This window comes from Hippopotamus amphibius, chromosome 17 (genome assembly GCF_030028045.1).
Source record: "Hippopotamus amphibius kiboko isolate mHipAmp2 chromosome 17, mHipAmp2.hap2, whole genome shotgun sequence".
Lineage (NCBI taxonomy): Eukaryota > Metazoa > Chordata > Mammalia > Artiodactyla > Hippopotamidae > Hippopotamus > Hippopotamus amphibius.
This window is the reverse complement of record NC_080202.1, coordinates 63,506,495-63,534,012: the sequence shown is the minus strand read 5'-3', so window position 1 is coordinate 63,534,012 and position 27,518 is coordinate 63,506,495. Positions and strand designations below refer to the sequence as shown.

The 27,518-nt window shown below is 38.9% G+C and overlaps 1 protein-coding gene across 37 annotated transcripts in view; it reads left to right on the top strand.

Moving 5' to 3' along the window:
* The window catches only part of CEP112 (centrosomal protein 112), a 406,171-nt gene that overhangs the window by 137,626 nt on the left and 241,027 nt on the right, over window positions 1-27,518 (top strand). For 36 of the 37 annotated variants that reach the window (XM_057713718.1, XM_057713712.1, XM_057713720.1 and 33 more), the window contains one exon: window positions 20,015-20,150. In XM_057713718.1, coding sequence (XP_057569701.1) covers window positions 20,015-20,150 — 136 coding nt within the window. Of the gene's footprint in view, window positions 1-20,014; window positions 20,151-25,565; window positions 26,488-27,518 lie in introns of those variants that run through there. The other variant, XM_057713731.1, reaches the window with a different exon arrangement.

Sequence of the window (27,518 nt, the reverse complement as noted above, 5' to 3'; positions counted from 1 at the left end):
TAAAATCTAGATCCTCTGGTTTCTTATTACTTGATATAAAATTTACTCATGTTAGGTGTGGAATACACAAATGTCAAGGAACTTTGAAGAAACTTTCAGTAATTTGAACCATATATCTCTATTCTTAGTGAAAAATGAAAACATCCCAAAGGAGGTTTTATGTGGAGTAAACCAGGTCTGGAAATGGTCTATATCGAAAGACCTAATGGCCTTTTGATGTCTGATCTTTGATTTGGCCTTTTCTCTTTAAAGGGGTGCTATGTGATTATAATTAGAAACATTTCAAGTTCTTTACCTGGGAGGTTAATTGCCCCTTAACTTGATCTATTATGACTAGTCATGTAGTTCTGAAGCGTAGTAGAATTTGAAATCATTACTAAGGAGATTCACCTTGTGCAGCAGAGAAAGTTCTAATTTGTCATGAAAGTTTTTATCACACACCCCTAATGGGAAGTCATTCATTTTGCAGGTTGTGGCTATGATGTGAACGTACATTTATTATATATTTAAGATGTTTCATTTTAATGATTTTCTAAGTAATTAATGGGCATATAAAAGTTTGCTTTTCTTGCAACTGGTACCATTATATTTGAAGTTGGAAATTATGGATAAGTAGAAGGTGCTACCAAAATTTTACATTCTGTTTTGTTAGGTGTCTTAAAAAGTACTCGGCTTTGCATTGATACAAACATTTATGTCATCTTGAGCAAGGTTATCCCTATGCTTTGGGAAAAAAAGTGCCTAAAAACTCTGAATATAATTTTCTTCTCAAAAACAGCTTTCTTGAGTCTCCCTGGTGGCGGTGGTGGGGACCCATCTGTTCTCTTTTCTGCCGTCCGCCTGAGCATCTGAAACCATTTTAGATGGAGAGCAGTCAAAGTTTCCAGCTTATTGTAGGCATTCCTGAGCCCCAGTGAGCAGCTGACATAACCCTGCCTCTAAGGAGCCCAACGGAGAGCTCCAAGAGCGGACAGAAATCTGTGGTGACCCTGTTTCCAGTTGAAAAGGAAATTTCTGTTCTATTAAGGCCTTCTTTGGGGGCACGTCTTCATGGAGCTCTGCGTTTCTTCTCACTGCTTTAAACGAGTGTCTGTATAATGTGACAGTCAAGAGGCCTCTTATTGACAGAGACAGTTGAGACACTATTTTACACAATAGGATTAATTTGGGACATGAGATTTTTAGGTTTATTGGATGCTTTCTTCAGGAATTAAGTTTGCAAAACTCATATTTTTTAGCTTCTTGAGTTTTACTACAGTCAAAATTGACTTTAGCAATGGGATGTGGTGAAATATAACCCTAGCGGGAGCCAATAAACTCATGAAGTGTAGCAATTCTTTATTTAACGCTTTACAGTTACCAAAATGATTTTAATAGATACTCTCTTAACTTATCCTCAGAGGAATTTTATGTGGTTGTTTGTTATTATCTTCATTTTAGAGGGAGAAACTGAGGTTCAAAGAGGCAAAGCAGTTTAACCGGTACGGCTTAGCTAGGACGTGGCCGAGCTGGGACTTCAGATTCCTGGTTCTGTGCTCTCTTCCTGATAGGATGCTTTCACCTTTGGTGTGACTCAGTAGATTTCCTTTTGTGCTTTTTTAATGACTTGATCTAGATGATGGCAGCGTAGATAACTATGTCATTACTTATTCTTGGCTTAATTCCCGAATGGGAGAATGTGCCCTGCCCGCACTCCTGACAGCTGCTCACCACGCGCTCTGCATAGGGCGACCTGCCCTCCTCTGCCGTGCTCAGTGGGCTAGTGTGGACACCTGATCCAAAGGCAGCAAATTCATTTCACTCGGAGCTACAGAGAACTCCAGGTCGCACGGCTGTTGGTGGAGGTGTCGGGACCTGAGACTGTGTGTGTGTGACTCTCTCCTGCTCTCGGCTGTGTTGCCGTGTCGCACTGCCCTTCCCCTGGTCCTGGGAATGTGGAACTGGGAAACCGAGAGACTAACTGCACAGAAGCTGAAATCACCGGGAGTTACTCCGAGGGAGACTGGCCAGGCAGCCACAATGGCCATGTGTGAGCTGGAGTGTGAGCTGGAGTGTGAGCAGTTAGTTGGTGCCAACAGGAGAATGGGGCCAGATGCACAGACAGAGGCCAGACGCCTGAGGAAGTGCAGCCCACATGTGGACGAGCTTTGTCTCTTCCCGCTCTGAGGTCCCGCAGCTTTATAGTGTCCTGCTGCTTTATTTAGGTGGTGTGCGTTGGAAGGTATTTAAAAAATGTACTTAAATAGTTATGCTTATTTTAGAAAATAGAAACAAAGTCTGAATTAGTACAGGTATAGCATGCTTCTGTAGATTCCTTAGAATATTAAGCAAGATTATTCATGAAAATGAATTTTAACAATACTACTTTTTAGCAACATCTAGGGTTTATTCAGTTGGAATAAATTCTTAATGTTAACATGTATAAAATCTGAAAAAATTGTAACATTTTTTATTTGAGAGAGGTTAGAGACCACTAAATAAACAATAAATAATCCTCCCGCATTGGGTTAAGTGTGCTCACCTGGTGACGGCCAGGCGCCAGCAGGAGCCTGTGCGCAGTGAGGACGGGTTCCTGGAGAGAGAGAGGACAGGCCGAGCAGTGTTTCAGAAGCGCCCCTCCCAAGGCCGAGGGTTGTGGCGTGCGGGGTGAGGGTGGGGCAAGAAAGGAAGAGCTGCCTGAAGTGCTCACTTCATGGGTCCCGTTAGCGGGTCGGAGGACAGCATCACACACGCAGCCCCCAGGTGCACCTTCAACCAATGGCAGCATCTTGTAGTTAAGGGGAAAGTGTCACGGTGTGGGTTCTCTCTCCTCTACAGCGGTTATCACAGCTTTCTTGTTCACATTTTATGTTTTTACCATGTCTTTTCAAGGCTGTGTTACTTCTTTGAAAAGATACCTGCTTTTCATTAGGATGAATTCTCTTCAAGGAGAATTGTATGTCCCTCATGCAGAAAGACTTTTTTTTTAATGTTCATGGTAATAGAAATGGAGCTTATTTTTATATTTTTGATGTACAATAAACTGCATATATATAAAGTGTACAATTTGATTTTTTTTTCTTATTAGTATTGTATATATGGCAATCCCAATCTCCCAATTCATCTCCCCCAACCCCCACCCCCACTTTCCCCCTTGGTGTCCATATGTTTGTTCTCTACATCTGTGTCTCTATTTCTGCCTTGCAAACCGGTGGATCTGTACCATTTTTCTAGATTCTGCATATATGCGTTAATACACGATATTTGTTTTTCTGACTTACTTTGCTCTGTATGACAGTCTCTAGGTCCATCCATGCGCCACTGGTGTAGTGGTATCACGCAAGATTCCCAGATAGACTTTTGATAGTTGTAGCTGAGCAGCTGTCACACAGCCCAGGACACACATGAATCCCACAGCCAAAATCACACAGTTGTCCCGAGGCACGGCTCCCACCGTTCGCACTTTAAAGTGGGACAGCGTAATTCCAAAACAGATTTCAGTTGCTTTTCTTTTTCTGACTCGTGCATTTAAGGCTCTAAGTTGTGTTAAGAAATGCTAGAGTTGTATCCTACACGTTTTTATATGTAGTCTTTTCCTTGTGGCTCATTTACGAGCACAGTTAGTTCCTGATCGTCAGTATTTCCTATCGACAGAAATTACCGAATCGTGTGCTTTATGCTTTCCAGAGAAATGACCTTTACCCCCTCTCGGCAGGCAGAGATAGGAGACAGATGAATGTGTACATCCACAGGCATACGTGTGTATGCGTATATATATGTGTTTTTATTCACATACGTGTGCTAATATACTGAGCTACCTCTGTATCTAGCTAATGTATAAAACCATGAATTCACGCCAGTTCCAGCTCCAGGGAGATGCCACAGGGTTGTTTGTCCCTTTCCTCACGCGTGGTTCCCTTCTCTGACAACGAGAAATCCGACTTCCAATATACATAAAATTGTTTGCTCAGACCTTGAGTGCCAGGAAGGGGTTTTTGAATCGATAAACCACACTCTGTAGAGAAGAAGCCTAAAGCTACAGCTTAGTTCTGCTTCGAGTTCTTTTCGTCCTTAGCCCGAGAGCCTCTGATGCAAGTGTCGTGCTCAGAAGTTAACTCGGTAATTCCTCCCCTCCTCCCGGTTCAGCGTGGTTGTGTTATTAACCATTCCAAGTGCTACTAGGTGTGTTTGTTGTTGTTGTTGTTTTGTCTTAGAATGTCCCTCCTCCGTCCTTGTTTGTTTTATTGTTTCCTTTTCAGTAAATGGAATGTTAGCATGCTTTTAAAAGTCAGACCAGAACCACGAGGTGTGTTCAGAGACGTGCGCCCACCGCCATCCCTCCTGTCTTTTCCTCTCGGTTCCCGGCCTCCCTGCAGACGGGCCACCTCCGCAGTCTCAGGTGGATCCTCTCCGTGTTTGTTTTTGTGCACATGAGCAGTTACATGTATATCCCATGATTTTTCTCTTCATTCTTACGCTTTGCTTTTTGCATTTGTTATAAACTGGAAGTCGATCCGTCTTCTTTCATCAGCTCAGTGTGCTCACGGCGGGGTGAATCGTAGTCTGTGCAACTGCTGCCCTGCCTGTGGGCACAGTGGTCGTATCCCATATCCACAGTGACCAGTGAGACTGTACTGAATAACCAGGCAGGTGTATATTTTTGCATTGCTTGAAATATATATTCAGGGTAACTTTTCAGGGATGAGAATGCTGGGTCAGAAGACAAATGTATACATAGTTTTCTTGTCTCTTGCCACAGTCTCCTTCATGAAGGTGAACTGACTGAATTTCTCCTGGCTGCATATTAGGATGACTTTGGACCCACAGCCTCCCAAGTAGAATGTGTTGTAGTACTTTAAATTTTTTGAAAATCTGATCTGTGATGAATAGTTTCTCAGTATAGTTTTAATTTGCAGTTCTCTTATAATAAGCGAGAGTAAGGATATTTTCATATATTGAAGGGCTATTTTAACAGCTTCAGTGAGTTATAATTGAAATACAGTACACTTCACAGACTTAAAGTGTCCAGATTTGCATTTTGACATACGTATGCACTTGTGAACCTGCCAATACAAAAAGATGTCTATGTGAGCATTTGTTATTCCCCAGAGTTTCCTCTTGCCCCTAAGTAATCTCGCCTGCCCATCCTTCTGCCTTCTCCATGTTCAGGCAACCTCTCATCTCCTGTTGCAATATTTTACCTTCTAGAATTTTAGGTAAATGGAAGCATACGGGCTGTATACTTTTTGGCCTCACTTCTTTCCCTTGGCTCAGTGATTATGAGATGTGTCCATGTTGTGCTGTATGTCAGCAGTTCATCCTTTTTTATTTGTGAGTGATATTCCGTGGTGCGGATAGACCGTAACTTGCTGGTCCGTGTATCTATTGATGGACATTTTACACTGTTTTCACTTTGGGCGCTATTACAGGTAAAGCTTCTCTGAACATCAGTGTCAAGTCTTTGTGTGGACATTTGCTTTTTGTTCTCTTGGATAAAAACCTAAAAGTCAGATGTCTAGATCATGTGGGAGGTGTATGTTTAACTCTTTAAGAAACTGCCAGACTATTTCCCAGAATGGGTTGCTGCTATTCTACATTCCCTGCATGCATAAGAGCTCTAGTTCCTCCAAATCTGTGCCCAAACTTGATATGGCCAGTGTTTTTATTTTCACAGTCCCCAGAGGTATGTACAAGTATCTCATTGTGGTTTTAATTTGCATTTCCCTAGTGACTAATGTAGAAAACACTTTTCATGTCCTTTTCTGCCATAAGTATATCTACTTTGGTGAGTATCTGTTCACATTTTTTAACTAGGTTGACTATTTTCTTATTATTGGGTTTTGAGAATTCTTTGTACATATTGGATACAGTGCTTTAACAGATAGATGATTTGCAAATATTTCCTCCCAGTGTGTGCTTTTCTTTTCATTCTTTTCATAGTTTCTTTCAAAGAGCAGGTGTTTTTAATTTTGATGAAACCAATTTATTTATTTGTTCTTTTATGGTGTCATAGCTAAGAAATCTTTCCCACCTCAGGTCACAAAGGTTTCTCCTGTTTTCTTTTGGAAGTTTTATAGTGTTAGGTTTTACATTTAGGAATACGACTTGTTTATTAAGTTCACTTTGTATATGCTGGGAAATATGAATTGAAAATTTTTTCTCTTTATTTCATAACATTGCCTTCTTGTCCTTTTAATAGGTATAGCATCTGTAGTGATGTAACCTCTCTCACTTGTAATATTGTTACTTTGCATTACTCTTTTTCCAGATCAGTCTGGCTACAGTTTTATCAATTGTATTAGTCTTCTCTAAGAACCAACTTTTGGTTACATTGATTTTTTTTTTTTTCTGATGTTTTCTGCTCCTATTTTATTGATTTCTGTTCTGATTATTGTTATTCTTTTCTTTCTTCTACTTATTTTGTGTTTAATTTGCTATTCTTTTTATAATTTATTAAGGTGAAAGCTGATGCCATTGATTTGAAATCTGTATATTTAAATATTTTTCTATACAGGTATTTTGTTCTATAAAATTTCCCTCAAGTGTGGCTTTAGCAGCATGTCTTTAATTTTGGTATGTTTTATGTTCATTTTCATTAAGTTCAAAATATTTTCTAACTTCTTGTTTTATTTCTTTTTTTGACTCACAGATTTGATAGAAGAGTGTTATTTAGTTTTCAGTTTTTGGGGGTTTCCAACAAATCTTTTTTTTTTTTTTGAAATCTTTCTTATATAGATTTTAAATTTAATTCCACTGTAATCAGAGAGTATGCATTGCATGACTTGAATCCTTTTAAATTTTTTGAGAATTGTTTTATGTTCCAGAATATAGTCTATTTTGGTAATTGTTCCACTCTTGAAATTAAAGTGTATTCTGCTGTGGCTGGGTGGAATTTGATTAGATCATGTTGGTTGATAGTGTTGTTCAAATCCTGTTTATCTGCCTGCTTTTCCTATCAATTATTGATAGAGAGCAGTATTGAGATCTTTCATTGCAATCTTGCATGTCTTTATTCATCCTTGAAGTTCCATAAGTTTTTTTTTTTTTTTAGAAGATTTTTTTATTGTTGGCTCTGAAATCTGCTTGGGCTGATATTAATATAGCCATTCCAGATTTCTTTTCCTTTTTCCCCAGATATCTTTTGATTAGTGTTGGTATGAAATATTCTTTTAATACTTTTAATTTACTGGCCTCTTTATTTTTAAGTGTGTTTCTTATTGGCAGCATGAAGTTTGCTTTTGGTTTTTCAACCAGTGTGATAATCACTGCCTTTTATTTGAGATATTTAAACTGCTTACGTACGTTTAGTGTGACTAATGATATGGTGAATTTAAATCTAGCATATTACTATTTGTTTTTCCTATATATCCATTAGTTTCCCTTTTAATTAATTTATTTTTGCCTTCTTTTGGATTGTTGCATATTTTTAATGAATTCTTTCATTTCCTTTATTGGCCTGTTAGTTATAACTAATGGCTTTGTTATTTTAGTGGCTGCTTTAGAATTTAGAGTATTCATTTTAAAGTTGTCACAGTCTATGCTCAAGTGATATTATACTAGTTCACGTCTAAAAATCTCAAAATTGTTTACGGCCATTTCTTCTCCTGTGACTTTGTTATTCTTATCGTACATTTTACTTTTACATGTCATACACTACACACCACATTGTATTATTTTTATTCAAACAGTGAATTATTTTTTACAAATGTTTAAGTAATATAACAATATCTTCCATGCATCCCTTTGTGTATATCCATATTTCAGTTTCATGTCATTATCCTTCAGCCTGAGGACTTCTTTATTATTGTTGTTTTTTTACTATAGGTGTCCTGTTATGAATTCTTACATCATTTATGTCTATGTCTGAAAAGTATTTCACCATTTTTTCAAAAAATATTTTCACTGGGTATGGAATTTTAAGTTTTTTCTTCCAGTAATTTAATGATATTGCCTGTCTTCTTGATCATATTGTTTCTACCAGGAAGTATGCTGCCATTCTTATTTTTGTTCCTCTGAATTTTTTCTAGCTGCTTTTGAGATTCTTTTTTTCTTTGTCACTGGTCTGGGGGCAAGTTGATTATGGTGTGCCTTTGGTGTAGTTTTCTTTATTTTTCTTGTGCTTGGAGTTAACTTTGAGTTCTTGGATCTGTAAATTTATAATTTTAACTAAATTTGAAAAGCGTTGGCCATTATTTCTTCAAATATTTTTCAGTTCCCATCTCTAAGTACACATATATTAGGTTGCTGAAAGTTGTTACTGATGCTTTGTTTCTTTTTTATTATTCTGCCTCCTTTCTGTGCTTTGTTTTGGTTAGTTTCCATTACTATGTCTCCAAGTTCGCTAATCTTTTCCTTAGCAATGTATAATCTGCCTTTGGTCTCATCCACATTGTAGTTTTTCTGTAAAACTACAAGAATTCTCTCTCTAGAATTTCTGTGTGAGAAGGTAATTCTCAGCATCATCACAAGCCCTTTCCTCTGTTCTCTGGGTTTTTGTCCTATTGGCTCCTGTTCTCTTCCTTGAATTAACAGTCTTTCCCTTTCACAGTGTCTCCATTTGTTATCCTTTTTGCTGGAATGCTCTTATCCTGTATTTTCTCTTACCCAGTCCTTCTCACCCTTCAATTGACTTGAACATCACTTTCTTATATCCTAATTCCTAGGTGAGGTTTTTTTGTTTTGTTTTGTTTTGTCTTGTCTTTTCTCCCTGTTTTACAAACCCTTAATACCCTGTATTTCTCCTTTGTTCATTAACTGAATATTCATTGATAGTGATGTATTAGTTCATGGTCTTTTCCCCTGCTCGACTGAAAGCTTCCCTAGCACAGGAACTGGTGTGATGAATCCAGTGGTGTTTTCTCAGTCTCTAGCCAGGTGCCTGGCACATAGTGGGTCCCCAACGCGTTAATGGTGAATGGATTCATGGATGCCACACGGCAGCAGAGTAGCAGGTGGCTGAACGTGGTGTTACCTGAATGTAAGATCCCTGGAGTCTTTGGAGAAATTTAGTATGAGGTGGGAAGAAATGGTCAGTGAAGCATGGATATATGTTTATAAATTGATATCTTAAACCCAACATAAATCCAGATAACATACTTTTATGCATTTATCACTAGTGTTTTATAATCAGTAAAAATAGTTCTGTATTTTATTACATCTCAAAGAAAACTTTAATCCTATCTTTAGAAAATTTTTGCCCCTACCATAGTCATCTTCCTCTTGAAAGAAAAATCTTCTGATGGAGATTTGCTTTTGCATGGAACGTATGATGGTAAGGAGGAAAATAAAAGATGATTTATAAATATCAAATACAAATATGTATTTTACAAATACATATACATTTATTTACATATAGTTAACACGTTTTATGTATAAATCTATTTATATACGTAAGAAATACTTTTTAAACATTGTTAGTGATGATCTCACCAAGCGCCATGTCCTTTATGAAGCTTCTGTTTTACTCTGGCACAATGAGTTCCTCTGGCTTTTGTTCACAGTATTGTGTTCATATCATTGTGTAGTTTTATCACATTGAAAATAGTGTAAAGTCGGTCTTCCTTCCCGTATTGGAAGCAGGGATAGGGTCTTGATTATTTTTGTATTTCTAGCACCAAACTCAGATCCTGGCATATAGGTGTTAAGTAAATGCTTGATGAACATTTTAGGTTTCAAATATTCTAAAAGTGATTTGATATGCAAATATCAATGCTATATGAGAATAAATTAAAGTAAGGCAGTAATTGTAACTTCAGTTAATTAACATCAAACAGTGATTTACTTAAATATGTATATTATATATATTTGTATGTATACACGTATTTAAAGAAACAGAACAACTTTGACTTTGACGTCAGATGGGCTGGTCTAGCTTCTCACGCTGCCATTCACCTCATAAACGTGGGCAAATCACTTCCCTCTTCTCAATCCCATTGTTTTCATTTGTGAAAAAAATAATTTTTATAGTTATAATAGTGAAATAGAATAATATATGAACTGCTCTGAACTGTGATGAGCATGGAAATCACTCAGTGTTTGCTCTTCTTCATCATTTGCAATGACATTAAAAATTATGGTTACACTAAAAATGTTAGTTTGTAGCTGCATCCTTCAGTAAAAGTGCTAGAAAATATTGTGACTTTAAAATACATTTCACATAATTTAGAAATCATTTATAATAAGCAGAAAAACCTCTCAGTGATAAATATTACATTTATATTTGGTAAATAAAGAGAAAATTTGCCTACTTAAAATTTGATCTACTTGTGCAGTGATGAATGTAAGTGAGACTATTTTCCAGCTACTTTGAAATATTGAACTGCCCAGGGACCAGGCATGGACGATGTTTTGAAGGAAATAAATATTTCAGCTTCAGATTTCAGCCTTTCTTCTTTACTCCTTTGATCTGGCTTTGGTTTACTTATCATTCTGCTTGAATGACTTCACACTGCCTTTTTCTTCTCCATAGTAACAAGAAGCGGTCCTGCACCTATTTCAAAATATTTAGGCTTTGTCATTTCATAGGATGAACATGTGTTTCCTTATTATTTACCGATATATTACTGCCTGTAAAATAGAGTGAATTGGTGGGTACGTATGTAGCTTTGCACGTAGGATGTATAATTTATATATGGAACTTCTAATCAGTACTTTCTTAAATATAGGAAACATAAAAGGAAGCAACGTTAGATTTAGGATTTATTTTGAAGTTTAAAGTGTTTAAAGATTTTAAAGGAATTTTTCTTCACTGTACACTGAAGCTGTTTTGTTTTTAAGGATCATTTTCTCAAGGTTTTCTTATTTCACTGGAAAAATTTCAGTCACTTTTTTATTTGCCAAGGTAGAGTTCTTTTAACTTATTAATAGACCCATATTATAGGACATAAGTTTAGCACCAAATTATTATGTAAAACTTTAAACTATTTAAATGTTTTGTTACATTTACCTATATTGCTTTATTTTTCACTTTACACACAAATCTTCTGATCTTCTGACATTGGTTCTCTTATATAGACTCTCACTGCCCCTTTCCCTTTTTTGTGTTCCTATAGCATTTACAATTTGTCACAAAATATATATACTATTACACTACTATTTGATTTTTTCTTGCATTTTTCTCTTTCCCTTAATCAGACTGTAGTTTCTCCAATGCAAGGAACATTTCTTATGCTTCGTCTAAGTTTTCTGCCGTGTTTCACAGAGTAGCTCTTAGAATTTGCGGCCAGGCCCCTGGCTTCGGCCCCTGGAACATGACTAGGTTGCTGAGAGTGTCGGCGGGGAGGCTGATGCCAGGATCAGTTCTTTCGAATCATGATTCAAATCCAGTTGACTTCCGAAGATTCTTGGGCCTTCTCGTTGAAATCCATGTCTTCTTAAGAGATTTTTGGATCGTTGAAGAAGATTCCTCATTCACAACTATCATGCTTTAACCAATTAAGTTTCTTCAAGATTGGAGTCTGACCCTGGGGCCGTGCTTTCTGGCCCAGTGGTTCGTGATCAGGTGTGATTTTGCTGCTCCAGGGGACATTTGACGTGTCTGTAGACATTTTGGGGCTGTCAGAATTGGGGAAGGGACATATTGTCACTGAGATCTAGGGAGTGGAGGCCAGGGATGTTGCTAAGCATATCACAGTGCACAGGACAGGTCCCCACAGCAAAGAATTATCTGGCCTGAAATGTCACATTTTATTCTGTTCTATGGTTTAGTTCTGGTTCCATCTAGATGATATGCATTTATCAAACAATTATTGAATAATTCCATACATGTGGTATCTAAAGATATGTGATATAAATAAGAGGAAGACTCAGCTCTGTCCTCATGCTCTCCATTCCCCTGTCTCAAAGAGATTTGATTATCCTGAAAAAGATAAATGTATCAATTAACAGCTGTAATAGAGTATGTGAAGTACTGTGGTAGCAGTAACTAAAAAGAACTGACAAGGATGAGAGGAGCAGCTAGCGACTCTGTCTGAAGAGTTGACATTTGAGCCCCTAAAGAATGAATAGTAATCTGCCTGTCCAAACAACCAAGAAGGGAGCTTCCAGTTCATATGATGGCCAAGAAAGCTCCCATCAGACTGATCCTCTCACAGACATAAACTCTGTACAATGTATAAAATACCAGCACCTGAAGACCCTGGAGAATGCATAAGCACAAAGAGACAGTGGACGGCAGTACACACTTGAAAGAAGGAAAAGCGAGCTTCTCATTTTTATAGCATTCATCTGGCTGCATTTGATGCCACGCAGGACAGAATTTGGGTAAATATGTGTCGTTTTAGTGCTTGAAGAACCAGATGGAAGAATGGACAGTTACAGTCACTAGCAAACTAGGATGGAGAGACACCCGGGAAATAAGAGAGCCGGTAAAGGGGGATTTCGGGGCATATTTCTGACTGACCCCTGAAACTCCAAACAGCCCAAGTAAGGCTGAAAGAGCTGCATTTGTATATGAGCTTATGTAGCCCTCAGGGGAGACAGAATTTATAGTTTTAATTCAGCCAAGTTAACTGCCTGCTGTAAACAAATAATTAACATCAATCAGTACTATTCAAAGGAAAAGAACAGAATCCAGAGTTTCTACTGTGTACCATTCATGGAAATATAAGCCAAAATTACTTGACATATGAAGAATCAGGATAACACATGACCTATTTATTTTCAATTAGGATAACATGACCTTTTTATTCTCAAGAGAATTAGATACTAGAATTGGTGATAAAAATTTAAAGTAGCTGTTATAATTATGCACACAGACTTTAAGAAGAATTGGTAGTAATGAATGAAAAGCTAGGAAATCTCAACAGAAAAACAGTGGAAAATACCACATTTGAAATTTAAAATGTGGACCGAATATAACAACAGAATGGAGATTACAAGAACATGAAGATAAGTCAATAGAAATTAGTCAGTCTGTGGACAATGAAAATATGTGCTGAAAGAAAAATGTGAGCTGCAGAGACTTGCAGGGCAATGATAATGTATAAAATATATTTAATTTGAGTCATAGAAGCAGAGGGGAGAGAGTAACAAAGCAGAAAAATATTTGCGTAACTAATGGCCCCAAATTTTCCAGTTTTCATGAAATACAATTATGCTAATTTAAGAAGCTCAATAAAGCTCAAGGAAGCTTAATGGGAAACAAAGTAAAACAGTAGCACTTGTTATTGTCTGTGTTTTGGTCACAGCCATGCTAGAGGCTGTTAATGGTACCTCACTGTGATTCAATTTGCATTTTCTTAATCAGCAATGATATTGGGTGTCCTTTCATGTGCCTGTTGGCTAATTGTATATCTTCTTTGGAGAAGTATCTATTCGGATTCTTCACCTATTTTTATTTATTTACTTATTTATTTTTTAAATTATTTTTTTATTGAAATATGTTGTGTTCGTTTCTGGTGTACAGCAAAGTGATTCATATGCATGTATACGTGTGTATATATATACACATATGTATGTATATACACATATATATACACACACTCTTCCACATTTTTTTCCGTTATGGTTTATTACAGGATATTGAATATAGTTCCCTGTGTTATACAGTAGGACCTTGTTGTTTATCTACTTGAGATATACTAGTTTGTATCTGCTAATCCAAGACTCCTAATTTATTCCCCTCACCCCACCCCCTTTCCCCTTTGGTAACCATACATTTGTTTTCTAAGTCTGTGAGTCTGTTTCTGTTTTGTAAGTAACTTCATTTGTGTCTTTTTTTTTTCAGACTCCACATATAAGCAATTAGCATATGATATTTGTCTTTCTCTGCCTGGCTTACCTCACTTAGTATGATCATCTCTAGGTCCATCCATGTTGCTACAAATGGCATTATTTCATTCTTTTTTATGGTTGAGTAATATTCCATTGTATATAAACCACATCTTCTTTGTCCATTCACTGATCAATGGACATTTAGGTTGCTTCCGTGTCTTGGCTATTGTAAACAGTGCTGCTGTGAACACTGGGTGCACACATCTTTTGAAATTAGAGTTTTCTTTGGATATATGCCCAGCAGTGGAATTGCTGGATCATATGGCAGCTCTATTTTTAGTTTTCAAAGGAATTTCCACACTGTTTTCCATAGTGGCTGCACCAATTTACATTCCCACCAACATTGTAGGGGGGTTCCCTTTTCTCCACACCCTCTCCAGCATTTATTATTATTTTTTTATAAGTAATGCTAGTTTTTATTTTAATTAATTATTAATTAATTTATTGGCTGTGTTGGGTCTTTGTTGCTGCACATGGGCTTACTCTAGCTGTGATGAGCGGGAGCTGCTCTTTGTTGTGGTGCATGGGCTGCTCATTGCCATGGCTTCCCTTGTTGCGGAGCACGGGCTCTAGGCGCGGGGGCTTTAGCAGCTGCGGCACACAGGCTCAGTAATTGTGGCTCACGGGCCCTAGAGTGCAGGCTCAGTAGTTGTGGTGCATGGGCTTAGCTGCTCTGCGGCATGTGGAATCCTCCAGGAGCAGGGATCGAACCCGTGTCCCCTGCATTTTTGGGTGGACTCCCAACCACTGCACCACCTAGGAAGTCCCTCCAACATTTATTATTTGTAGACTTTTTAATGATGGCCATTCTGAGTGGTGTGATGTGGTACCTCATTGTAGTATTGATTTGCATTTCTCTAATAATTAGCAGTGTTGAGCGTCTTTTCATGTGCCTGTTGACCCATCTGTATGTTTTCTTTGGATAAATGCCTATTTAGGTCTTCTGCTCATTGTTTTATTGGGTTGTTTGCTTTTTGTTATTGAATTGTATGAACTGTTCGTATGTTTTGGAAATAAGCCCTTGTCAGTCATATAGTTTTGCAAATATTTTCTCCCAGTTTGTAGGTTGTCTTTTCATTTTGTTTATGGTTTCCTTTGCTATGCAAAAGCTTATAAGTTTGATTAGGTCCCATTTGTTTATTTTTGCTTTTACTTCTGTTGCCTTGGGAGACTGATCTAAGAAAATAGTGATACGATTTATGTCAGAAAATGTTTTGCCTGTGTTCTCTCTTAGGAGTTTTATGGTGTCATGTCTTATATATACGTCGTTAAGCCATTTTGACTTTCTTTCTGTGAATGGTGGGAGGGTGTGTTCTCCCTTCGTTGATGTGCGTGCGACAGCCCAGCTCTCCCAGCACGACTTGCTGAAGAGACTGTCTTTTCTCTATCGTATATTTTTGCCTCCTTTGTCCTAGATTAATTGACTGTAGGTGTGTGGGTTTATTTCTGGGCTCTGTATTCTGTCCCATTGATCCACATGTCTGTCTTTGTGCCAGTACCGGGCTGTTTTTATAACTGTAGCTTGTGGTACTGTCTGACGTCTGGGAGGGTTATGCCTCCAGCTTTGCTCTTTTTCCCTCAGGCTTGCTCTGGCAGTTCTGGGTCTTCTGTGGTCCCATGTAAACGCTAGGGTTGTTTGTTCCAGCTCTGTGGGAGATGTCATGGGTGATCTGATGGGGTCACATTAGATCTGTAGATTGTTTTTGGTAGTATGGCCGTTTTAACAATATTAATTCCACCTATTTTTAAATTGTGTTCTTTACCTTTTTATTACTGATTTATGAGTTCCTTATATATTCTTTAGTTTTAAAGCTCTTTATTGGAATATAATTGCTTTACACTGTTGTGCCAGTTTTTGAGGTGCCCAAAGTGAATCAGCTGTATTTATACATATATCCCCGTATCCCCTCCTTCCCGAGACTCCTTCCCACCCTCCCTGTCCCACACCTCTAAGTCATCACCCATCATCGAGTTGATCTCCCTGTGCTACGTAGCAGCTTCCTACTAGCTATCTGTTTTACATTTGGTAGCGTATATATGTCAATGCTACTCTTTCACTTTGTCCCAGCTTCCCCTTCACACCCCTCATCCCCGCTGTGTCCTCAAGTCCATTCTCTACATCTACATCTTTATTCCTGCCCTGTCACTGGGTTCATCAGTACCATTTTTTTAGATTCCATATATATGAGTTAGCATATGGTATTTGGTGTTTTAACTCTTACCTTTAGGTCGGTGACCCATCTTAAGCTAAGTTTTGTGTATTGTGTGAGGAAGAAATCCAGTGTTGTTCTATCATGTGGATGTCCAGTTGTCCCAGCACCATTTGTTATAAAGACTGTTTTTTTCCCCTTGAATCGTCTTGGCATCCTGGCTGAAAACCCACTGATTATCGATGTAAGGGTTTATTTCTGGAATCTTAATTCTGTTCTGTATGTGTCAGTCCTTATGCTGGTAGCACACCATTTTGATTATTTCTCTAACTTTATAATGTTGTGAAATCAGGAAATGTGAGTCCTTCAACTGTGTTCTTTTTCAAGATTGTTTTGCCTATTCTTGGTCCTTTGCATTTCCACATGAATTTTAGGATCAACTTGTCAATTTCAGCAGAAGGCCACCTGGGATTTTTCACAAGGATGGTGTTGAATCTGTAGATCAATTTGAGCAATATTGTCATTTTTATCAATATTAAGACCACTATTAATTTCCATTTTACTGGTATTCCTAACTCTTGAAATATAAGATGTTTAGTTTTTTACCATTTTTAACAAGAATTTAGCAGAGATCATTAGTCTTTTTTTTTTCATTTAAAGCTCTTTATTGGAATGTAATTGCTTTACACTGTTGTGCCAGTTTTTGCTGTACAACAACGTGAATCAGCTGTATTTATACATATATCCCCATATCCCCTCCCTCCCGCAACTCCTTCCCACCCTCCCTATCTCTGCCCTCACAGATGAATGGATAAAGAAGATGTGGCCCATACACACAATGGAATATTACTCAGCCATAAAAGTGAATTAAGTTGAGTTATTTGTAGTGAGGTGGGTGGACCTAGAGACCATTGGTCTTAGCAGTCACGTGAAGAAGAGATGAAAGAAGTCTATGTATTTATCATGCTTAGTGAAAGGTATTATTTTTAGTGCCTTTACAGTCATAGTTGTATCTTGGGTACCAATAGCAGCTGTGAAGATAGATGGTATAGCTACTTGAGAGTCTTGTTTTCCAGCCCAGCTGGAAAGGGAGTGGAGACTTTTCTAGCTGTTTTTCAGATGTGTTTGAAGTGTTTTGTTTTGTTTTGTTTTATTTTGTTTTTCTTGGAGTTTCCAGTGGAGATGCCAAGCGGGCAGCAGAGGAAGTTTACTGTGATGTGAAGCCTTATTATCAAAAGTGCTGGTGCAGAAATGTGCAAAGGGAAGATTTGCAAATTAAGGCTGGCCTGTACATAGAAATGTTAGCTTTTAAAGCTCAAGAAATACTAAACTGTAGTCCATTAGTCTCTGACATTTTATTGCCTGCTTGGAATAATCATGTACTTCCGAGCATCCTTTAATCTGAACTGGCTTGTGGTTATATAAGAATGCAGCTTCTTTTTCCTTTATGCTTTATACACTCAGAGGAGGAAAATTTACTGAATTTTATAAATAAATCAGAGCTAAAAAGCAGGTTTTCTCCTCACCTTTTTATCTTCACGGAGGCCCAGCTTTTAAGGCGTTTGTACTTGGCCCCACGACCAGTTCCACTGAAAAAATAATCTTCAAAGTCACTTTTTGGTTTTTTTTTTTGCTTCTTACAGGACGCACTGTTTGGAATTGTGGTAAAAGGAAACACTGTTCTTACATTAGTGAGGAGCAGACCCTTCTCTTTTTCAAGTGCTGAAAATTTCCACTTCTATTTCATGACTTCGATGGAAATTAAAATGGATCCCTCACTAAAACGAATATTATCTCTCTATTTAAAATAAGACAGATGTTTTATTTATATTAAGACAGCAGATTTCTAAATATCAGTGGAGCGCCTCGTACTTGTCATGGTTTAACTGGACAGAAACCTTGATTTACACGGAGCGGTGCCTTCTTTGGTGTCTAGCTTTACCCCAGACTAGCTTTGTATGTGTGGTGGGACTGAAAGTGAATTGGAAGGTTTCACACATTTGCTTGTGTCTGCTATTTAATATAAACAATATTTGCTATTTGTAAATCAGGGTAGAAATGATCCATCAAAAGCAGTGTGCCTTATTGCACTGGGTTACGTTTTAATAAACAATATTCTTAATATGATCTCAATATATAGCTGATCATGGGTAAAGTTTATGACTGATTTATGTAGTCTTTAGTTAATTATAAAGTAAATGAACTAAACTTGGTAGGTAAGAATGAGATAATAGAAAATATTTGTGCTATTAAATTGAAAGTATTTACAGTAACTAAGTAGCTCAGGTGAATTATTGGACAAAAAAAAAAAAGTAAGACAACTGACTTTCAACATTTATAGAAAAAGTTGATTTTCAGCCATACATCATATGTTTTTATAAAATGTGTTAGCAAACTTTTCTCCTGGCTAATTAATGGTACATAATTTTAAATTATATGGTTTACAAATTTTTTAAGTTTTCAAATATCATCCAGTGTACTTTCTTTTCTATTTATAGACAGACTAAGCAAAGGTAAACCTTTGAAAACTTGCAATCCTGACTGTGCAACAGTCGCCCCAGGTGTGTTTAGGAGGGCCTCAGAGACTACAGAGCACTGTGCGATGAGCTGGTCATGGAGCGTGTGGAAGAGAAGTAGCTCCTGCACCTCCTAACCCGACCCCTCTTGGGGACATTCACATCAGCTGCGGCGGCCTTTACCTCTGCGCCCGGCCTCACAGTCCTTTGCAGAGAGCATTCTAGGCAGCTTCTTCCAGTCAGTTGGGTCCATCAGTCAGAGCAAATGTCCCTCAAACATTTGTGACAACTCTCCATCACACTTGCCGACCTACACCTAGGCCATGGTACCCAATATGGTACCTTTTATAAGGGCACTAATGTCATTCTGGGGGGACACATTCAGACCCCAGAATATTGCATCTGGAAGATGAGGAAAGTGGCACAGCAGAGTAGCCGACGGCACGAGCTCTAGGAGCAGACGGCCGGGACTCCAGTCCTGCCTTGACCTGTTAGTGATGTGTAGTCTTGGAGATATTCTCTGAGCCCCGTTTCCTGTTCTGTAAAACTAGGGATATAAAAATAGTCTTATACAAGTTGACTGTAAGAATAAAGCAGAGAAGACATATTAAAATAGTTTGCACAGTGCCCAGTACCTAATTAGAACTCAGTAGTAGCCAATATTAACTTTCATATATTTATAATCTAAACACTTTATTTTTCTCTTCAAGCAATATGCAGAGATTTCTCTTCTTTTGTTGGATCCTTTTGACTAATTTTAGTTCAAGTTATAAAGAAATGAGATGGTTATCGGTTCTTTCGGGCAAGTCTGCTTACTAGAGGGTGGTCATGTTGCTCTGTTGCAGCTGTCACCTTGCAGGTCACCGTGCTTCTGCCAGACAGGCGTGTTAAAGGTATTCCTGTGGTACATTGTTTTTTTTTTTTTTTAATTAAGATATAGTTCACATACTATAAATTCCATCCTTTCAAAGTGTGAGGTTTAGCAGATTTTAGTATATCCACGAGGATGTGCGACCATTACTAGTATCTAATTCCAGAACATTTTCATCCCCCCCAAGCCCCCCATACATGAGCATCACTGTCCACCCCCCTGTCCCCCAGCCCCTGACGACCACTTATCTGCTTCCTCTGCCCCTACGGTTTATCTATTCTGGATTTTTCTCCTGAACAGAACATACAGTATGGGACCATGTGTCTGGCTCCTCTCTCTCTGCACAGTTTCGAGGTTGGTCCGTGCTGTAGGGGCAGTGGAGCGTCGTTCCTTTTTGAGGCGGACTCATATTCCGTTGTCTGCATGGGCCACCCTTTGCCTGTCCGTGCACTGGGCGATGGAGGCACGTGTTTGTAACAATTTCATCCTCAGGGAAATCATCAAGAGCAGTTGTGTCCGCATTGGAACACGTTATGGGCTTATATCCTGTTTTTCCTGAGACAGATCATGTTATTGTCAACTTTTTAAAGGGAAGTTTTATAGAATTTGGATCAAAAAATGGAAATCTGAATTTTATTTTAGAGAGGGTTAAATATTGTTCTTTGCTCCAAGCCCAGCTGTTTTATTTCGTATTTTAACTCTGCAGCTTGTCTGAACTTTTCTAGGGAGAAAGAGGAGCAGCTCACCCTCGTGACTGAGCTTCAGAGGTCGCAGGCCCAGCAGGCGGATGCCGCGCTGGAGGAGTTCAGGCGGCAGGTGGAGCTGAACTCAGAGAAGGTCTACGAGGACATGAAAGAGCAGGTGAGAGGCCTCCTCTCGCGGAGGTGCGTTAGGATCTCACGTGTGACAGCAGCACTTTTACTTGTTCAGAATTAGCCGAGCACCTGCATCAGGGACTCGGGGAGAAAGGGATCCTCTGCCTGGCGCAGGAGGACATGCCCTGCCAGGGCCTCGGAAGGAGGGGAGGCCCCTCGCGGCCGAGGACAAGAGCTGCGGGGCAGAGGGCTCGGCGGGCAGAGCCCTGCTGCCCTGGGTGGGTGTGTGTGTGTGGGGCTGCGCTGTGCCCCTCCCGGGCTGCCGGGTGAGCCCCTGCCAGCAGCTCCTTGGTGGCAGTGAGTGGATAGAGTGGGGTGGACGGGAGAGGGGTCCTCCTTCCTCCCTCAGGATGCCTCCGTGCACCCTCAGGGCGGAGCCAGGACGACTGGCCCAGAGTGCGGTTGACACGTGCGGTCCCGGCCAGAACGTGTCAGGTTTGGGAGATGGGTCAGCTCACAGGTGAAATCCCATGGCCGGTCAGTTACCCCGTCTGCGCTTGTTTGTGTGTGGTAAATAGCGTTGCATTGATCAGTTACAGCCAGGTGTTTCCAGTGGCAGTTCGGGAGGACAGAGGCTGTCTCCAGTTCTCACCCAAGTGGTATGTTTTATAGTTTTGAGAAAAAGTTAAAAATTTATAAAAGAACAAAGGGAACAAACACCCAGGTACCCATCATGAAGAATCGACAGTTTTCAACACTGTTTCTTTGAACTAAACTGCTGCAGGTGTAGTTTCAGTTTGCTCGCTGTTCATGTCTAGTCACAGTACTCCCGCCTCTCCGGAGAAAACCACCATAATTAATGTAGCGTGTGCTGTTGCAGCGTGCTGTGTACCTTCACATGCATATGTAATGTCCATTATTATATGCATCTATATAATTTTTATGCTTCCATTTAAAAAAGATAAGACCTACAGATTTTATGTATTCATCTTGTTTGCTCTTTTGCATTGATTTTTATGTACCTGTGCCCTATCTGTGTTGACGTAGTGCAGTCCCTTTAACCCTGCATGCCTTTCACCGCAGGAATACACCATACTGTAATTATCAGCTCCCCTGTGCCAGGGGGTTTAGTTTATGCTCAAGTTCTGCTGAGGGCAGAGAGTGGCGCACTGCTGCTGGGGGTTTGCTTTCAGCTGGAGCGTTCTTCCTCGGGGAGCATCTCTGTAGAAGGTGTTATGGCAGAGCCTGTGGGGTTTATGCGTTTGCAACGGTGCTTTCTTGTTATTTTCTTGATTCAGACTGTGCGGATATGGGTCCTGAGAGTGGGGTCTGAGACCCCCTTCTCCCTGTTTCCCTACTCATTGCTGTGGGTAAAAGCTAGACTCCTGCTGAGAGGTTTAGGGTGGGAAGGTGAGGACTTTCAGACCCTGCTACAGGAATGTGCATCTCTTCCCAGATTCCTGCTATGATCAGAGCCCAGATCCAGGAAGGTATATCTGGTCCAAATGTGCAGTGGAGCTGCTTAGGGAACTCTGTGATCAGCTTCAATATCTAATGTTTACGGATTCTTGAAGCGAAAGGTATATAATATAGAAAATACAAATTTGATAACAGCAACTTGAGTCTAAATCCTTAGGTTATGTTACTAAAGTTCCAGAAGTAGATGGGCAGGGGCATGAGGGGAGCACTGTTGCTGAAACTCTGCCATGAAAAGGTGAGATGCAAAGGATTCTCTCTCTCTTTTTTTTTTGGCTGCATCTGGTCTTAGTTGTGGCACGCAGGATCTTTCATTGCAGTGTGCGGGCTGTTAGTTGTGGTACACGGGCTTCTCTCTCTTTGTGGCATGCAGGCTTTCTCTCTCTAGTTGTGGTGTAGGCTCCAGAGTTCGTGGACTCTGTAGCTGTGGCACTTGGGCTCTCTAGTTGAGGTGCACGAGCTCAGCAGTTGTGGTGCGTGGGCTTAGTTGCCCTGCGGCATGTGGGATCTTAGTTCCCTGACCAGGGATCAAACCCACGTACCCTGCTTTGGAAGGTGGATTCTTTACCACTGGACCACCAGGAAAGTCCCCAAAGCATTCTTAAAATTAGGGAAATGGAGGTTAAAATACTTTTTAAATGCATAAACATAGACATTAATAAAATTAACAAGATCTTACATTCTCATAAAAATCTTGAGACGATAAAAGCAAAACTTGAGATACTGCCAAAGGAATAGAAGTAGACACAGAACAAACTGTCCAAAATAAGACAGAGTATATAATTGTAGTAATGAATATTAATAGGTTAAATTTTTCTAGTAAAAGAAGGTATTGATTAGCTGGCTTAAATCTGAGTACATGCTATTTATAAAAGACACAACTAAAAGTTACACAAAAATTATATATAGAAAATGTATTTTATTACTTGTATTCAGAATAAAAGAAAGAATGTAATACTATCATATAAATTAACATCAATACAAGTAAATAAACTGGACAAAGGAATATATTTTTGCATGTGAAAGCCAAGAGTCCTTTTGAAAAGGTGTTAAGAATACATGAGAAAATTGACATAAGTAGTCATGGGATGCTTTGATAAATTTTTCTCCATATTTGACTGCTCAGGGGGGCAAAAGCTAAACAAATAGGAGATCTAAATAGCAGTTTATAAAACAGCTATATTTCCACTTTCTACCCTTTAAATATGACATGTTAAATTCCTACTCCCATGGAGTGGTTACAAACTCAGTAGACCATAAAAAAAACACTCAATATGTTTCTGAAACTTGACATGACAGAGAGCACATATTTTTTTACCACAATGCTTAGTAAAACCAGAAATTAAATTTCAATTAAAATTGCTACATTGGACTTCACTAAAATTAAAAACTTTTGCTCTTTGAAAGACACCACTAAAGAACAACAAAAGGAAGTAAGGCAAGCCAGAGAATGGGAGAAAAGATTCGGAGCTATTTCCAAGAACGTGTATCTAAAATGTAAAAGAAATTTTATAAGTCAATAAGAAGACAAACAACCAAGTTAAAAATAGGCAGAAAACCTGACACCTCACATAAGACTAATAAGCACATAAAAAGATGTGTAGTATCATCATTCATCAGGAAAATGCAAATTAAAGCCAAAACAAAGTGCCACAGCTGCTCATTAGATGGTTACAATTATAAATATTGCTTGACGATTGGTGCCAAACGGTGGGGAAGGTGTGGTCACTGCTGCTGGGTTAGACGTACATGACCATATGTCAGCCATTCGGTTCCAGTGTGTTTAACCAAGAGCACTGAAGTCACATCCAGACAAAGACTTGTACACGGAAGTTGTCAGCAGCTTTATTAACAATAGCCCAAAACTTGAACAACCTGAATGTTCCTCAGAAGTTGAAAGGACAGTCAAAATGCAGTGTGTGCAAGGGAATACTACTCAGGAATAAAAAGGAGGGAACCACTGATGCCCACAACGAAGGATGGGTCTCAGAACTCCTGCCGAACGGGAGAAGTGAGAAACAAAAGAGTGCGTTCTGTATGCGGTGTCCTCTCTGAGTGACGTTAGAATTCTCTAGATAATGTCAAAACGTTTGTTTTAGCAGACTATCAACCCAATGTGTTTCAGAGCAAAAGTCCCGTCTCATCTTCCATGGGCAGTTCCAATCTCAGTTAAGGTTGCAGCTTTGCTCTGCTGTGCTGGGTCTGTTTGCGTTGTGCCTCTCAAGAGCGAGTCTAGACTCGGGTGGTGGTTTCGGCCACTCCACCCACACACTCCTGGGACGTTCTCCAGGACAGACCACGTGCTTGGCCACAAAACAATTCTCGGTAAATTTGAGGAGGACTAAAATCATACAAAATGTGTTCCTTGACCCTAGTGATAATAAATTAGAAATAAAAAATAATAAGATCTGGGAAATCCCCACATATTTGGAAATTAAATAACACACTTGTGAATAACTCATGGATCAAAGAAGACAGATATTACAAGGAAAATTAGAAAATATTTTGAATTGAATTAAAACAAAAATATGGCATATCAAAAGTTATGGAATGCAGCTAATGCAGTACTTAGAGAAAAGTTTATCGCTTTAAACATCTATCTCCAAAAGGAAAGTTCTCACATCAGTAACCTAAACTTCACCAAGAAACCAGAAAAACGAAAAGCAAGCTTCTGCTCAAGGAAGCAGAAGAAAGGAAATAATACTCGTAGATATTTTTATAAACGTGCAGAAAGCAAAGCAAACATTAAAATAGAGGAAATCGAGAGGAGATAAAAAGTCCGAATCATCCTGTAATAGATAACGATGTTCAATTAGCAATTAAAACTCTTTTCACTAGGAAAAGCCCAGGGCCAGGTGGCTTCACTGGTGAATTCCATCAGACGTTAAAGAAAAAATAACTTTAGCTCTTTGAAAACTCAGAAAATTGAGGAAGAAGGCACATTTACCAGTTCCTTCTTTAAGGCCAGTAGGACTCTAATATCAAAGCCAAAGACACTGCAAAACTAGAGAGTAGTATCTGTCATCACTGTAGACACAGAAACCCTCAATGGTGTTTTAGTAAACTGAATCTAGAAACATATAAAATATTCATAAAAATGGTTATTCACCAGGACCAAGTAGGATTTATCCCAGGAATCCAAAGCTGTTTTAACATTCAAAAATCAATTAATATCATACAGCATATTAATAAAATAAAAGACAAAACCACATGAGCATCTCAACAGAGGCAGAAAAAGCATTTGGAAAAGTTCAACATTGTTTATGATTTTTTAAAAATTCTGGGCATGTTAGGACTAGAAGCAAACTTACTCACCCTAATAATGTACATCTATGAGAACACTAAGTGAATATGCTTAATGTTGAAAGACTTAATGCTTTTCCTCCTAAGGACAGGGAAAAGATGTCTGCTCTTGTGACCTCTGTCTAACATTGTATTGGAGACTCTAGCCAGTGTCTAACCGGGGCAAGAAAAAAACCCCAAACAAACAAACAAAACCCCAAAGACATACAGATGGGAAAGGAAGAAGTACAAATGTCTTCGGATGACGTGATTCTATATGGTCAAAATCCATAAAAGAAATACTAGAACTAGTAAATGACTTACGTTTGCTGAGTACAAGATCGCTATACAAAATTCAGTCATGCTTCAGTATACTAGTAATGAAAAGCATCGAAAAGAATAAAATATTTACAAGTAAACTAATGAAACAATGTGAAGACTTATGCATTGAAGGCTATAAAAGATTGCCGAGAGAAATGTTAGAAGATCTAAAGAGAGCTATTCTATGTTCACAGGCTGTAAAACTCAGTGTTGTCAAAATGACAGTTCTCCACAAATTGATGTATAAATTCAATGTAATCACTGTAAGCATCCCAGTACAATTTTTGGGTAAAAATTGGCAATAAGAAATGTTTATTTTCCCTAGTAAATTTTTTTAAAGTAAGTTAAAATAGCACTGAGCTATTTTCCAACTAACACATAGGCAGAAATCCATGAAGGCCTGTGGACCCGGGCAGTGCACACGTTCCAGGAGGAAGAGCGAAGATACGTGACCTTTCCTGAGGATTGGTTGTCATTTACCTGTTCTACTTCTAGGACTTCCTTTTCCAGGACTCCAAGGTGTGCAAGATGTGTGTTCAAGGATGTTTACTGTGATGTTATTTATTAATGGTAAAAAATGAGAAACTGTGTCAAAAAGTTGGAGAGAATGTAAAAATTGATAGTTTTTTTTTAAAGATAAAAAGTGAAGTCTCAGAGTTGTGTGGCAGAACTGAAAGCCCTGGAGAGAATGTGGTCTCGGGAACCATTAGATTAAGAACCCTGCCCCCACATGGTGAGACTGCCCTAAGAGGAGGCCGGCCAGGGCTGAGCGTGTCTGTGCGGTTGATTCGAGAAGCACCCTCACGGCTGACGCTCTGTGCTGTGCAGGGCCGTGGTCTGTCTTGTCTTCCTTTACCAGCTCTGCCCACCCATTTGCCAATCCCGTCTCTCAACCGTAGGAGTCCATGTGTTCCTACCTTGGAGGTATCACATCACTGGGGACTGATTAGATGATCCGATGGAGGACCCTCCTTGGTGCACGCCTCTGGGGTCCCCTTCCCCCCCCATGCCCCACGCCTGTGTCCTGTTTTTGTCAGCAGTCCTCACGGATCTGTCCCGTGGTGCTAGGTTCAGACTCGGTGAAAAGTGACAGTGATGGCAACTGACGAGCAGGAAATGTTCTGATTATTTTTTGTTGGAGCTAAGTTCTTCCGTGGTTTCAATCATAAATAGTTTTGCCAAGTGCAGCTGAGTTTCTGAGACAGAGGAAGCACCGCTGGTGTGAGTAGAGTCAGAAGGAGCCCCATTCACAGTGGAGCCCTTGTAGCCAGGCACATTGCACACTGAGTCACGCTCACATGGCAAATTTGAGCAGACATTAAATAAAATATATGTGTCAAAGCATGATGGATGAGAGATCCTCTATTCCAGATCATAAGCTGATTAAAAACTGTGACTCTGATGTAGCTCAAATTCTGAAAGGAAATCGATCAACAGATTCATGATCTGAGGGATCCTGATGTTTTCAGATTTTTCCACCTTCTCTATTTACCTTTTCTATTATTGTTTGAAGTACTCTTTTCTCTTCTCACTGAAATCTTTTGTGTAAAAGCCAGCAGAGCTTAGGGCACCTTTTTCCATTTGGAAACTGCTGCAGATAGAAGACAATTGGAATTCGAATTAAAAATAAAAGCTTTGAGTTTGTTTTTGAAAGCAAATTGCTATTTGAAAAATAAGGCCCAAGAGAGAAAATGGAACAGACTTAACCTTTTTTTAAAAATTGCTTCACATTTTCTTTCACCCTGAAGAACTTTTTATCTCATTTAAGATTGTTAAATGACCTAATTTTTACACCAGTTGTGAAATCCATTACATGTGTAAGCTGTCAGCAATTAGTTGTGTAAAATGTACATATTTTAATTGTGAAAATATATTACTCTGTTAGAATTATTTCTGTATATATGTATACAGTTGTATTTTTTTTAAAGAAATAGTGTTCTATATTTCCATATTCTCTGTGAAACAAATAAATGACTGAAAAGACACCTGTGTGTTTTGAAGTATTGGCAGCAGCTCTAAAGTGAAACTTTCTCATCTTGTGAAGCGACTGAATGAATGTCAGCTAACTGCATCCTCCTGGGGCTTCCACTAAGCACTTGACTTTTCTAGCTAATTTTTCTCCTCTTGAAGATTCATCCTCATTAACTGGTATTTGCTGCTAAATATTGGCTTTAAATTCTGTTCCTTTTTCTTTGCAGCCATCAGCTGCATGATATTAGCTTTATACTTGGGAATCCCAGTGGTTTGCCTTGAAAACAAAATTCAGAAACACTGCTGTTGAATAGTGAGGTTGCTTCTGGTTGCTAGTACGTTTGAAACTGGCTAGCGGTTTCTT